Genomic DNA, 14184 nt, shown 5'->3' with positions numbered 1-14184 from the left:
TTAAAACATTATCTGCACTCGTTCAGGACCCAGAAGAAACCAAGACAAATAAGTCAGTTAGAGGTGAATCCCATACACAATAATCATCTTTCGCTTTTAATGAATCAAGCGATATATTGAATCACACACCTTAGTGCCTGTGGGTTAACAACGAGAGAATTGTAATCCTCAAACTCTCCTGCCTAAAGCAGTGGATTGGCAGCGAGATTCTTGTAAACAGCTTGGTTGAGAGGGTGGGTATTAATTTCCGTTAACAGTTAGCGCTGAGGAGCTAAACATCGGGTCTGGAATTCCCTCCATAGGCCCAACCCGGATATGCGCCCATTCCTGCGACAAATCTGCCAATGTCACGTTACGCTCAAATTTCCTGCGAATCTCGTTAGAGTACATCCCATCCAAGCAAATGGCATGTTGGCCTTTGTTGCAAGGGGGTTGGAGTACAAGAGTAAGGAAGTCTTGCTGCAATTGTACAGGGCTCTGGTGAGACCACACCTGGAGTACTGCGTACAGTTTTGGTCTCCTTACCTAAGGAAGGATGTAGTTGCCTTAGAGGGAGTGCAACAAAGGTTCACTAGATTAATTCCTGGGATGAGAGGGTCGTCCTATGAGGGGAGATTGAGTAGAATGGGCCTATAATCTCTGGAGTTCAGAAGAATGAGAGGCGATCTCATTGAAACATATAAGATTCTGAGAGGGCTTCAAAGGTTAGTTGCTGAGAGGTTGTTTCCCCTGGCTGGAGAGTCTAGAACTAGGAGGCATAGTCGCAGGATAAGGGGTCGGACATTTAGGACTAAGATGAGGAAAAATTTCTTCATTCAGAGGGTTGTGAATTCTCTACCCCAGAGGGCTGTGGATGCTCAGTCGTTGAGTATATTCAAGGCTGAGATCGATAGATTTTTGGACTCTAAGGGAATCAAGGGATATGGGGATCGGGCGGGAAAGTGGAGTTGAGGTCGAAGATCAGCCATGATCTGATTGAATAGCGGAGCAGGCTCGAGGGGCCGTATGGCCTACTCCTGCTCCTATTTCTTATGTTCTTATAGAATCATAGAAAGGTTACAGCCATGCCAGCTCTATGCAAGAGAAATCCAGCTAGTCCCACTCCCCGCCCTATCCCCGTAGCCCTGCAAATCTTTTCCTTTCAAGTACTTATCCAGTTCCCTTTTGAAGGCCATGATTGAATCTGCCTCCACCACCCCCTCGGGCAGTGTATTCCAGATCCTAACCACTCGCTGTATAAAAAAGTTTTTCCTCATGTCACCTTTGGTTCTTTTGCCAATCACCTTAAATCTGCGTTCTTGACCCTTCCGCCAATGGGAACAGTTTCTCTCTATCTACTCTGTCTAGACCCTTCATGATTTTGAATACCTCGATCAAATCTCCTCTCAACCTTCTCTGTTTCAAGGAGAACAACCCCAACTTCTCCAGTCTATCCACGTAACTAAAGTCCCTCATCCCTGGAACCATTCTAGTAAATCTTTTCTGCACCCTCTCTAAGGCCTTCACATCTTTCCTAAAGTGCGGTGCCCAGAACTGGACACAATACTCCAGTTGTGGTCAAACCAGTGCTTTATAAAGGTTCATCATGACTTCCTTGCTTTTGTACTCTATGCCTCTATTTATAAAGCCCACGACCCCGTATGCTTTTTTAACCGCTTTCTCAACCTGCCCTAGTACCTTCAAAGATTTGTGTACATATACCCCCAGATCTCTCTGTTCCTGTACCCCTTTTAGAATTGTGCCCTCTAGTTTATATTGCTTCTCGTCATTCTTCCTTCCGAAATGTATCACTTCACATTTTTCTGCGTTAAATTTCATCTGCCACGTGTCCGCCCATTCCACCAGCCTGTCTATATCCTCTTGAAGTCTATCACTATCCTCCTCACTGTTTACTACACTCCCAAGTTTTGTGTCATCTGCAAATTTTGAAATTGTGCCCTGGACACCCAAATCCAAATCATTAATATATATCAAGAAAATCAGTGGTCCCAGCACCGACCCCTGGGGAATACCACTGAGCACCTCCCTCCAGTCTGAAAAACAACCGTTCACCACTACTCTCTGTTTCCTGTTACTGAGCCAATTCTGTATCCATGTTGCTACTGCCCCTTTTATTCCATGGGCCGCAATCTTGATGACAAGCTTATCATATGGCACTTCATCAAACGCCTTTTGAAAGTCCATATCCACCACATTAACTACATTGCCCTCATCCACCCTCTCTGTTACCTCATCAAAAAACTCTATCAGGTCAGTTAAACACAATTTGCCTTCAAGAAATCTGTGCTGGCTTTCCCTAATCAATCCACAGTGTATTCTTATCTCCTATCTACCTCCTTTTCTCTCTCTTTTTTTGCAGGTTATTACTATCTTCAGTGAAGATGGAATGAGGAGGTCACTCGAGGTCACAGCCGCGGTGAAAGCTCGAGACATTTGCCAGCTGCTCGTGGAGAGGAATCGCTGCGTGGATGAGGATAGCTGGACCCTGGTGGAAATGCACCCCGACACTGCACTAGGTAACTGCAGCATTGGGGTACCCCTCACCACACCTTCTCCCCAAAACAAAGCCAGGAGAAGGGGTCGTATTCCATCTATGTTCTCACTGGGCTGCATTTGAAATAGAGACACAGTCGCGCACAGCGGTAATGCCCCCTGGTCGACTAGCCGGACAAGACTCACTGTTTGGCTCACATGTTAAGAGTGGGCAGACAACGCCAAGGGGACCAATCCCCGGTCAGAGTCTGCACCTTCGGGGGAAGGAGATGGGGGCTTAGTGTCGGTATCATCATATTCCAGATACTGAGTCCATAATCCAGGCCGACACCCCCAGTGCAGTACTGAGGGAGCACTGCACTGTCGGAGGGTCAGTACTGAGGGAGCACTGCACTGTCGGAGGGTCAGTACTGAGGGAGCACTGCACTGTCAGAGGGTCAGTTCTGAGGGAGCACTGCACTGTCGGAGGGTCAGTACCGAGGGAGCGCTGCACTGTCGGAGGGTCAGTACTGAGGGAGCGCTGCACTGTTGGAGGGTCAGTACTGAGGGAGCGCTGCACTGTCGGAGGGTCAGTACTGAGGGTGCGCTGCACTGTCGGAGGGTTGGTACTAAGGGAGCGCTGTACTGTCGGAGGGTCGGTACTGGGGGAGCGCTGCACTGTCAGAGGTCCCGTCTTTCGGATCAGACGTTAAACCGAGGCCTAATCTGCCCCCTCAGGTAGATGTAAAAGATCCCATGGCACTGTTCAAAGAAGAGCAGGGGGAGTTCTCCCCGTGTCCTGGGCCAATATTTATCCCTCAACCAACATCACATATAGATCATCTGGTCATTATCACATTGCTGTTTGTGGGATCTTGCTGTGCGCAAATTGGCCGCTGCATTTCCTACATTACAACAGTGACTACACTTCAAAAGTACTTCATTGGCTGTAAGATGCTTTGGGACGTCCTGAGGTGGTGAAAGGCGCTGTAGAAATACAAGTCCGTTCTTTCTTTCTTTACTCCTGTTCTTGCACCAGGTTACTCAGGGTCGAGGGGTCAGGTGTAAAGATCTCAGGCGGAGTCTATATTTTTCCCCGGATGTGAATAAAACATGTTGCTCAGTAGTTAGTGAGAGGATGGACCTCAGCAAGTACATCTCTTCACCTGAACCTTCACTTCTGGCATCTCTCCATTTCCCAGGACCCTTCAATGTCTGTCACTGTGCTGAGTTCTCGTACTGAACCGGTACAAATCCCACCAAGTGCTCAGGGATCAGGGCCCCTTCCCTCACACGGATTCTCCAAGAAGAAATGTTCCAGAATAAAATCTCCAGAAGGGCATTCGTCATGTTTCCCAGTGACTTCTCCCATTGTGTTTGAGATCCTGATTCTGTTTTTCATTTATCTCCCCATAACCCTGAATCAATCCCAAACTAATCCCACTGCCCCGCTCTCTCCCCATAACCCTGAATCAATCCCAAACTAATCCCACTGCCCCGCTCTCTCCCCATAACCCTGTATCAATCCCAAACTAATCCCACTGCCCCACTCTCTCCCCATAACCCTGAATCAATCCCAAACTAGTCCCACTTCTCCGCTCTCCCCATATCCCTGAATCAATCCCAAACTAATCCCACTGCCCCACTCTCTCCCCATAACCCTGTATCAATCCCAAACTAATCCCACTGCCCTGCTCTCTCCCCATAACCCTGAATCAATCCCAAACTAGTCCCACTTCTCCACTCTCCCCATATCCCTGTATCAATCCCAAACCAATCCCACTGCCCCCACTCTCTCCCCATAACCCTGTATCAATCCCAAACTAATCCCACTGCCCCACTCTCTCCCCATAACCCTGAATCAATCCCAAACTAATCCCACTGCCCCCACTCTCTCCCCATTGCCCTGTATCAATCCCAAACTAATCCCACTGCCCCGCTCTCTCCCCATATCCCTGTATCAATCCCAAACTAATCCCACTGCCCCGCTCTCTCCCCATAGCCCTGTATCAATCCCAAACTAATCCCACTGCCCCGCTCTCTCCCCATAGCCCTGTGCCTATCCCATCTCCCACTCTCTCTTCCTCTGCTTCTAATATTTATCCCTAAGGGACATTTTACCGAGCGGCCTCAGAGCTGATTGAGGGGTGGGGTGGGGGCTGGGTGGGCGGGGTTGTGTGGGGGAGGGGTGAGGGTTGTGGGAGGAATGGTGGGGGTCTGGGGGGGAAGGGTGGGGGTTGCGGGGGAAGGGTGGGGGTTGTGGGAGGAATGGTGGGGGTCGTGGGAGGAATGGTGGGGGTCTCGGGGGGAAGGTGGGGGTCTCGGGGGGAAGGGTGGGGGTGTGGGCGGGAGGTGTGGGGGAGGGGCGAGGGGGGTAAAGGGTGTGCCGGGACGGAGGTGGGGGGGGACTCTGGGATTTTCTTTGGGAGGGTGGGCTGATGACTGCTCCCCCTTGCTTCCTATCCTGTGATCAATACATACAACCTGTTTGCTTGTCTGTCCCAGAAAGGTGTTTGGAGGACCATGAGTTATTGCTGGAGGTGCAGGCAACTTGGCCGTTGGATAGTGAAAGTAGATTCATCTTCAGAAAGCACTACGCAAAGTACGAACTCTTCAGGAACCCCGAGGTAGGATCTGTCTGAAGGTTACCGAGACTCGGTTTGTTCGGCTTCCTACTGGTTGAAGTGTTTATCAGCTGTTAGGAGATGGCAGTGTGCTCTGGCTGAGTGCGGGCTCTGATAGAGAGGGTGTTGGAGGCTCACCAGAGTCACTGCTCCCCAGGGTCAGTGTGTGGGGGCAGGGCAGGCGACAGGACAAAGAAAATCAATGACAGAAAAATAAGCAACAAGTCAAAAATTGCTGAGCTTCTCCTTTGACAGTCAGCGATCGGGGGAAATTACACAGAGATAGCGTTAATTAAAAGTTTGCTGTTAGTCTCAAGAGAGATGGATTGGCCCAGGGAAGGAAATTTTGAAAATCACTGCATTAAAAGGCTTGGGGACGAGGGAAGTTTCTTAATGGGGTTTAATGATCATGTTTCTCTTTCTGAACAGCCATTTTTCCCGGTGCAGTTGGTAGCAGGATGTTTGGATACTAATGCAGGAGTTCCACACTCACAGCTCGTACAGGTGAGACGACCCTGACACACTCACACACTAACAGTAATCCACACTCACAGCTCGTACAGGTGAGACGACCCTGACACACTCACACACTAACAGTAATCCACACTCACAGCTCGTACAGGTGAGACGACCCTGACACACTCACACACTAACAGTAATCCAGTGAACGAGTGTGTCACAGAGCAAGAGCATTATGGAGCAAGTGTGTTTCAGAGTGAACTTGTCACACAGTGAGTGTGTCCTGCAGCAACTGTGCCACAAAGGATGTGTAAGTGTTTGGTTGCATCGTTAGACAAAAAGGGTGTTGGAGGAGTTATGTCAGAGTGGAGAGATGGACTGAGTGGGGGTCCCAGGGATCGGTGATGGGGAGATGGACTGAGTGGGGGTCCCGGAGATCAGTGATGGGGAGATGGACTGAGTGAGTGTCCCGGGGATCGGTGATGGGGAGATGGACTGAGTGAGTGTCCCGGGGATCGGTGATGGGGAGATGGACTGAGTGAGTGTCCCAGGGATCGGTGTTGGGGAGATGGACTGAGTGGGGGTCCCGGGGATCGGTGATGGGGAGATGGACTGAGTGGGGGGTCCCGGGGATCGGTGTTGGGGAGATGCACTGAGTGAGTGTCCCGGGGATCGGTGTTGGGGAGATGTACTGAGTGGGGGTCCCGGGGATCGGTGATGGGGAGATGGACTGAGTGAGTGTCCCGGGGATCGGTGATGGGGAGATGGACTGAGTGGGGGTCCCGGGGATCGGTGTTGGGGGAGATGGACTGAGTGGGGGTCCCGGGGATCGGTGATGGGGAGATGGACTGAGTGGGGGTTCCGGGGATCGGTGTTGGGGAGATGGACTGAGTGGGGGTCCCGGGGATCGGTGTTGGGGAGATGGACTGAGTGGGGGTCCCGGGGATCGGTGATGGGGAGATGGACTGAGTGGGGGTCCCGGGGATCGGTGTTGGGGAGATGGACTGAGTGGGGGTCCCGGGGATCGGTGTTGGGGGAGATGGACTGAGTGGGGGTCCCGGGGATTGGTGTTGGGGAGATGGACTGAGTGGGGGTCCCGGGGATCGGTGTTGGGGAGATGGACTGAGTGGGGGGTCCCGGGGATCGGTGATGGGGAGATGGACTGAGTGGGGGGTCCCGGGGATCGGTGATGGGGAGATGGACTGAGTGGGGGTCCCGGGGATCGGTGTTGGGGAGATGGACTGAGTGGGGGTCCCGGGGATCGGTGTTGGGGGAGATGGACTGAGTGGGGGTCCCGGGGATCGGTGTTGGGGGAGATGTATTGAGTGGGGGGTCCCGGGGATCGGTGTTGGGGGAGATGTATTGAGTGGGGGTCCTGGGGATCGGTGATGGGGAGATGGACTGAGTGGGGGGTCCCGGGGATCGGTGATGGGGAGATGGACTGAGTGGGGGTCCCGGGGATCGGTGTTGGGGAGACTGCCGTTTCTAATTTACATCACTGACCTGGATTCAGAAAGATGCAAATTAGTCAAAGTTGCAGACGTGACCAAACTACGAAAGGCGATGGAATCAAAGGAGGCAGGTAAGAAATTACAGAATTAATTGGACAAAACATGTAATGGACAGAATTTAATACAGACAAGTGTAAAGTGCCACAGACTGGAAGGGAAATAAACAACCACTTAATCCATGAAAGGGGCTGAAATAGCTGAGGATGAAACTGAAAGTCTTTGCAAACTCAACACAAACAATCACTGCAGGGCGGCAATCCACAAGCCCATGGAATGTTCAACCATGGGATACATGTCAGAGGAGGCGGTGATCACACTGTATCGTGTTCTGGTCAGACCCACCTTGAGCACTGTGTCCAGTTCTGGTCAGACCCACCTTGAGCACTGTGTCCAGTTCTGGTCAGACCCACCTTGAGCACTGTGTCCAGTTCTGGCCACCGAGACACAAGGGAGATATTCAACCTTTGGAGGCACTGCACACGAAGCATGAGGCTGATCCCCAGGGTCAGGGGTCTGGGTTATGGGGAAAGACTGAAGAGACCGGGGCTTTTCAGCCTGGAAAGGCAACGTCTGAGAGATGATCTTTTCGGGGGATATAAGATAGTTAAGGGATAGAAAAAGCGAACCCAGAATATTACTTTAAACTGAACTGCAGGAGTAGAACAAAGAGACAGGGTTCAAACCAGTAAGAGGTCATTTCAGGACTGATGTCAGGAAATTCCTCTTCATACAGAGTGATCAACTTGTGCAATAAACTCCCAGATACAGGAGTGGAGACAGAAACGCTGGAATCATTTCAGAAACAATTGGATGCTGCAGTTTGGGAGGGGTGTTGGGTGTCTCTCTAATTGGATGAACTAAGATGGGGCAAATGGAGGGGCCAAGTGATGAGATGTGGGGGTCACAGAGACAAAGCAACTCGGGGATGGAGAGAGTGGGGCAGAATGATCTGACTTTGCTCTGTTGGGGGCTGTTCCTGATTTGTTCACATATTTAAAGGGATAAAGGGGCTAACTCTATTAACCTGTCATTAAAAGAAAACCTTTTCCTTCCTTCAAGAATTTCATAAATGCTAGGAACTGTCCCGAGATCCAGGGATTTCTCCACATTAAGGATAAAGGAAAGAAAACGTGGAAACGATTGTATTTCCTGCTGAGGAGGTCTGGGTTCTATTACTCCACGAAAGGGACATCGAGGGTGAGTCCTGGCACCATTTCTGTGTTTTATATTCACCAACAGGCCTCGTGCAAACGTGTCACATGATGCAAGTCTATCAGACAGCGGCCTCGTGCAAACATAGAGACTAAAAAATAAAACCCTGTACCTAATCTAAAACACCTCGGTTTCTCAGTCCCTCTCCCTCTCCTGATGGAAGGATGATGCCAATGGGAGGATGTGTAGGCCACGCTAGGACGAGGCTCAGCACTGAAGCTGATCAGGGTGCTGGTGCCTCACTGACTCGCTGACCTCAGGAATTAATTAGGTAGAAAGGGAAGAGGATGGGACTGTTCCACGAGCCGTGAGTCTGCCAACTGAAATCCTGAAATGAGGGATAAAGACAAGGTTGAGATACGAAAGCAGCTTTCACACCCGTGCGAGGGACTAAAGGCTGAGGGTTGCTTTGTTTGTTATTGTAGCAAAACCATTTGAAGAGTTAATGATGAGCTTGTATCTTTCACGTGGAAAGGACAAATAAAACATTCAAGAAATTAGGTGACAGATTTACTATAAAAAGGCCAAATAAAGTCAGGGTTTGGAAGATTGCAAACTAGTTTGAGGGATTAAAGGATTACCTGATTGTTGTTCTCTGATGTATTATTGTCAGGAGTGACAGAAGGACTCAGGGCCTGTCTCCCATCCCGTACACATACAATCCCACAATTCAAATATTGAATCAGTGCATTCTGCACTGATTGACAATAATCTTCCTCTGGCAGATCCCGAGAGGGGATTAAACAAACCTCAAAAATCTAAAATAAAAATAGAAAACACTGGAAGCTTGAAGCAAAAGCCAGGTGGTATCTAGAGGAGCAAGACGAGGTTCTCCATCACTGAGGCTCAACCTTCCCTCTCTATTTTGTTTCAATAAAGAGACACTGGGCTGGATTTTGCTGTGAAAATATCAGTGAGGCTAACAGTGCTCACCGTTATTTATGCGCAAATCGGACAGCAACTTCCAGTGACCACACGTGCTCAGTTAAACCCGAAGATTCGGAAGTTGCTTTCTGAGATGCACTGCCCCTCCGTAAGCTGCATCTCGCCGCCTGGCTCTGAAGGTGGGAAATTCCTGTACTGACATCGTAGGTACGGACGAAACTTGCACAAAAAGTTAGGCCTTGTCCATTGTCCAGTCTAAGCACCCTTTTAACAGCATGGTAAGTCTTAATTACTATCAAACAATCTCTCTGGCACTGAAAATTAACTTTTACAACTGCAGAGTCTCATTCCTTCAGATTTTAATTATTGTTGGAGATTTTTTTTTAAATAATTTTTTTCACTTTTTCTTTCTGTCCCTGTTATCGCTCTCTTAATCCAATCTTTCTTTCCCTCTCATTATTTTGCTTTCTGTACCTGATTTGAGATTGAATTCACTATTCTAACTTACGCTTCCTGGTTCACACTCTGCCCTGTTCATTAACGATTCTCCAGTCTGATTGTTTAAGAGGATACACAGCTGCTTGTCCCATTCACACAGGGCCCAGGTGCCCTGGAGGGGACTGCACTGTTTGGATCTCTAACTTAAAGCAACTTGCCATCTCTGGGCAAGTCCACGTCTAACAAACGGCCACTGGCGGGAGGGTCAGTAAACAACCGATTTAAGATAATCGGCAAAAGAAGCAGGGGGAAGATGAGGAGAATTTTTTTTAATGCAGCGAGTTGTTATGATCTGGAATGCGCTGCCTGAAAGGACAGTGGAAGCAGATTCAATAATAACTTTCAAAAAGGGAATTTGATAAATACTTGAAAAGTAGCAGAATTCAGAGCTGGAGTCTCCAGTCACTACTCCCCGGGACTGTCTGGAGTCTCCAGTCACTACTCCCCGGGACTGTCTGGAGTCTCCAGTCACTACTCCCCGGGACTGTCTGGAGTCTCCAGTCACTACTCCCCGGGACTGTCTGGAGTCTCCAGTCACTACTCCCCGGGACTGTCTGGAGTCTCCAGTCACTACTCCCCGGGACTGTCTGGAGTCTCCAGTCACTACTCCCCGGGACTGTCTGGAGTCTCCAGTCACTACTCCCCGGGACTGTCTGGAGTCTCCAGTCACTACTCCCCGGGACTGTCTGGAGTCTCCAGTCACTACTCCCCGGGACTGTCTGGAGTCTCCAGTCACTACTCCCCGGGACTGTCTGGAGTCTCCAGTCACTACTCCCCGGGACTGTCTGGAGTCTCCAGTCACTACTCCCCGGGACTGTCTGGAGTCTCCAGTCACTACTCCCCGGGACTGTCTGGAGTCTCCAGTCACTACTCCCCGGGACTGTCTGGAGTCTCCAGTCACTACTCCCCGGGACTGTCTGGAGTCTCCAGTCACTACTCCCTGGGACTGTCTGGAGTCTCCAGTCACTACTCCCCGGGACTGTCTGGAGTCTCCAGTCACTACTCCCCGGGACTGTCTGGAGTCTCCAGTCACTACTCCCCGGGACTGTCTGGAGTCTCCAGTCACTACTCCCTGGGACTGTCTGGAGTCTCCAGTCACTACTCCCTGGGACTGTCTGGTGCTCTGGTCTCCACTCCCCAGGACTGTCTGGATTTCCAGTCTCTGCTCCCTGGGACTGTCTGGTGCTCTGGTCTCCACTCCCCAGGACTGTCTGGATTTCCAGTCTCTGCTCCCTGGGACTGTCTGGTGCTCTGGTCTCCACTCCCCAGGACTGTCTGGATTTCCAGTCTCTGCTCGCTGGGACTGTCTGGAGCTCTGGTCTCCACCCCCCAGGACTGTCTGGAGCTCCGGTCTCTGCTCCCTGGGACTGTCTGGAGTGAGGGTTTGAACCCTCCACCTTCTGACTGAGGGGTGAGAATGCTCCCACTGAGCTAGAGGCTCGCTCCAGTGTTCAGCTGAGACAGAACTAACTCCCTCCGCCACCACCATCCACACTGCTCTGGCAGTGCCCTTGGCAGATGGGTGCCTGTGCCAGCTCCTGCGGAGGCCTCTGCAAAGCAGCTTCTGCATCCCCAGTGCATTGGGATTGCCAACAACGTATTTAAATGAGCCCAGCTGCCCAGTCCCACATCTGCCAATCCCCCACCTGCATATCAAAAGCAAAATACTGCGGATGCTGGAAATCTGAAATAAAAACAGAACTGTTCTGACGAAAGGTCTTTGACCTGAAACGTTAACTCTGTTTCTTTCTCCACAGATGCTGCCTGACCTGCTGAGCTTCTCCAGCATTGTCTGTTTTTACCCCACCTGAATATTTCTGTTTCTAAATTTCTTTTCATTTTTCTAAACAGGAACCGAGGCATCTCCAGTATTTCGCTGATGTGAATGAGAGTAACATTTACACAGTAACAAGCAGAAAGATGTACAACTCACCAACAGACTTTGGGTTCTGTATAAAGGTAGAAGTCAGTGTGTTTGTTACAGACTGTGATCACCAGATGGCAGCATTTGCTGTCAGTTATTTCATTTTTGGGACGTTTGACTGAGTTTTGAGAAATCTGCAAATTTTCACTTTCTCCCAGCTATCCTGTGCCTGAAATCTGCCTCTGATAAATTCCTGATCTGTCGTCCCTCCAGCATCAAATATTCCAGAAATCAAAATTTCCATTAACGCAGCCTTGATAAAATGAACCAACCCCGTCCGCACCAGTGTGTCCCAGTGTGTGTCCCCCAGCGTGTGTCCCCCAGCGTGTGTCCCAGTGTGTGTCCCAGTGTGTGTGTCCCAATGTGTCCCCCAGCGTGTGTCCCAGCGTGTGTCCCAGCGTGTGTCCCAGTGTGTGTCCCCCAGCGTGTGTCCCAGTGTGTGTGTCCCAGCGTGTGTCCCCCAGCGTGTGTCCCAGTGTGTGTCCCCCAGCGTGTCCCCCAGCGTGTGTCCCAGCGTGTGTCCCAGTGTGTCCCCCAGTGTGTGTCCCAGTGTGTCCCCCAGTGTGTGTCCCAGTGTGTGTCCCCCAGCGTGTGTCCCAGTGTGTCCCCCAGTGTGTGTCCCAGTGTGTGTCCCCCAGCGTGTGTCCCAGTGTGTGTCCCCCAGCGTGTGTCCCAATGTGTCCCAGCGTGTGTCCCCCAGCGTGTGTCCCAGTGTGTGTCCCAGTGTGTCCCCCAGTGTGTGTCCCAGTGTGTGTCCCCCAGCGTGTGTCCCAGTGTGTGTCCCCCAGCGTGTGTCCCAATGTGTCCCAGCGTGTGTCCCCCAGCGTGTGTCCCAGTGTGTGTCCCAGTGTGTGTCCCAGCGTGTGTCCCAGCGTGTGTCCCAGCGTGTGTCCCAGTGTGTGTCCCCCAGCGTGTGTCCCAGCGTGTGTCCCAGCGTGTGTCCCAGTGTGTGTCCCCCAGCGTGTGTCCCAGTGTGTGTCCCAGTGTGTGTCCCAGCGTGTGTCCCAGCGTGTGTCCCAGTGTGTGTCCCCCAGCGTGTGCCCCAGCGTGTGTCCCAGTGTGTGTCCCAGTGTGTGTCCCAGTGTGTGTCCCAGTGTGTGTCCCAGCGTGTGTCCCCCAGCGTGTGTCCCAGTGTGTGTCCCAGTGTGTGTCCCAGTGTGTGTCCCAGCGTATGTCCCCCAGCGTGTGCCCCAGCGTGTGTCCCAGCGTGTGTCCCAGTGTGTGTCCCAGTGTGTGTCCCAGTGTGTGTCCCAGTGTGTGTCCCCCAGCGTGTCCCCCAGCGTGTGTCCCCCAGCGTGTGCCCCAGTGTGTGTCCCAGTGTGTGTCCCAGTGTGTGTCCCCCAGCGTGTGCCCCAGCGTGTGTCCCAGTGTGTGTCCCAGTGTGTGTCCCCCAGCGTGTGTCCCCCAGCGTGTGTCCCCCAGCGTGTGTCCCAGTGTGTGTCCCAGTGTGTGTCCCAGCGTGTGTCCCCCAGCGTGTGTCCCAGTGTGTGTCCCAGTGTGTGTCCCAGCGTGTGTCCCCCAGCGTGTGCCCCAGTGTGTGTGTCCCAGCGTGTGTCCCCCAGCGTGTGTCCCAGTGTGTGTCCCCCAGCGTGTGTCCCCCAGCGTGTGTCCCAGTGTGTGTCCCAGCGTGTGTCCCCCAGCGTGTGTCCCCCAGCGTGTGTCCCAGTGTGTGTGTCCCAGTGTGTGTCCCCCAGCGTGTGTCCCAGTGTGTGTCCCCCAGCGTATGTCCCCCAGCGTGTGTCCCCCAGCGTGTGTCCCCCAGCGTGTGTCCCAGTGTGTGTCTCAGTGTGTGTCCCAGTGTGTGTCCCCCAGCGTGTGTCCCCCAGCGTGTGCTCCAGTGTGTGTCCCAGCGTGTGTCCCCCAGCGTGTGTCCCAGTGTGTGTCCCAGTGTGTGTCCCAGTGTGTGTCCCCCAGCGTGTGTCCCCCAGCGTGTGTCCCAGTGTGTGTCCCAGTGTGTGTCCCAGTGTGTGTCCCCCAGCGTGTGTCCCCCAGCGTGTGTCCCAGTGTGTGTCCCCCAGTGTGTGTCCCCCAGCGTGTGCCCCAGTGTGTGTCCCCCAGCGTGTGTCCCCCAGCGTGTGTCCCAGTGTGTGTGCCCCAGCGTGTGTCCCAGTGTGTGTCCCGCAGCGTGTGTCCCCCAGCGTGTGTCCCCCAGCGTGTGCCCCAGTGTGTGTCCCCCAGCGTGTGTCCCCCAGCGTGTGCCCCAGTGTGTGTCCCCCAGCGTGTGTCCCCCAGCGTGTGTCCCCCAGCGTGTGCCCCAGTGTGTGTCCCCCAGCGTGTGTCCCCCAGCGTGTGTCCCCCAGCGTGTGCCCCAGTGTGTGTCCCAGCGTGTGTCCTCCAGCGTGTGTCCCCCAGCGTGTGTCCCAGTGTGTGTCCCCCAGCGTGTGTCCCCCAGCGTGTGTCCCCCAGCGTGTGCCCCAGTGTGTGTCCCCCAGCGTGTGTCCCCCAGCGTGTGCCCCAGTGTGTGTCCCCCAGCGTGTGTCCCCCAGCGTGTGTCCCAGTGTGTGTCCCCCAGCGTGTGTCCCAGTGTGTGTCCCCCAGCGTGTGTCCCCCAGCGTGTGCCCCAGTGTGTGTCCCCCAGCGTGTGTCCCCCAGCGTGTGT

The 14184-nt window shown here is 52.7% G+C and overlaps 1 protein-coding gene across 6 annotated transcripts in view; it reads left to right on the top strand.

Moving 5' to 3' along the window:
• Window positions 1-14184, top strand: part of LOC137300217 (growth factor receptor-bound protein 10-like) — a 123726-nt gene that overhangs the window by 87539 nt on the left and 22003 nt on the right. For all 6 annotated transcript variants that reach the window (XM_067969313.1, XM_067969314.1, XM_067969317.1 and 3 more), the window contains 5 exons: window positions 2360-2516; window positions 4978-5099; window positions 5526-5600; window positions 8126-8263; window positions 11513-11620. In XM_067969313.1, coding sequence (XP_067825414.1) covers window positions 2360-2516; window positions 4978-5099; window positions 5526-5600; window positions 8126-8263; window positions 11513-11620 — 600 coding nt within the window. The remainder of the gene's footprint in view (window positions 1-2359; window positions 2517-4977; window positions 5100-5525; window positions 5601-8125; window positions 8264-11512; window positions 11621-14184) is intronic.

This window comes from Heptranchias perlo, chromosome 30 (genome assembly GCF_035084215.1).
Source record: "Heptranchias perlo isolate sHepPer1 chromosome 30, sHepPer1.hap1, whole genome shotgun sequence".
Taxonomy (NCBI): domain Eukaryota; kingdom Metazoa; phylum Chordata; class Chondrichthyes; order Hexanchiformes; family Hexanchidae; genus Heptranchias; species Heptranchias perlo.
The sequence above is the reverse complement of the archived record's forward strand: the minus strand, read 5'-3'. Positions and strand labels throughout refer to the sequence as shown.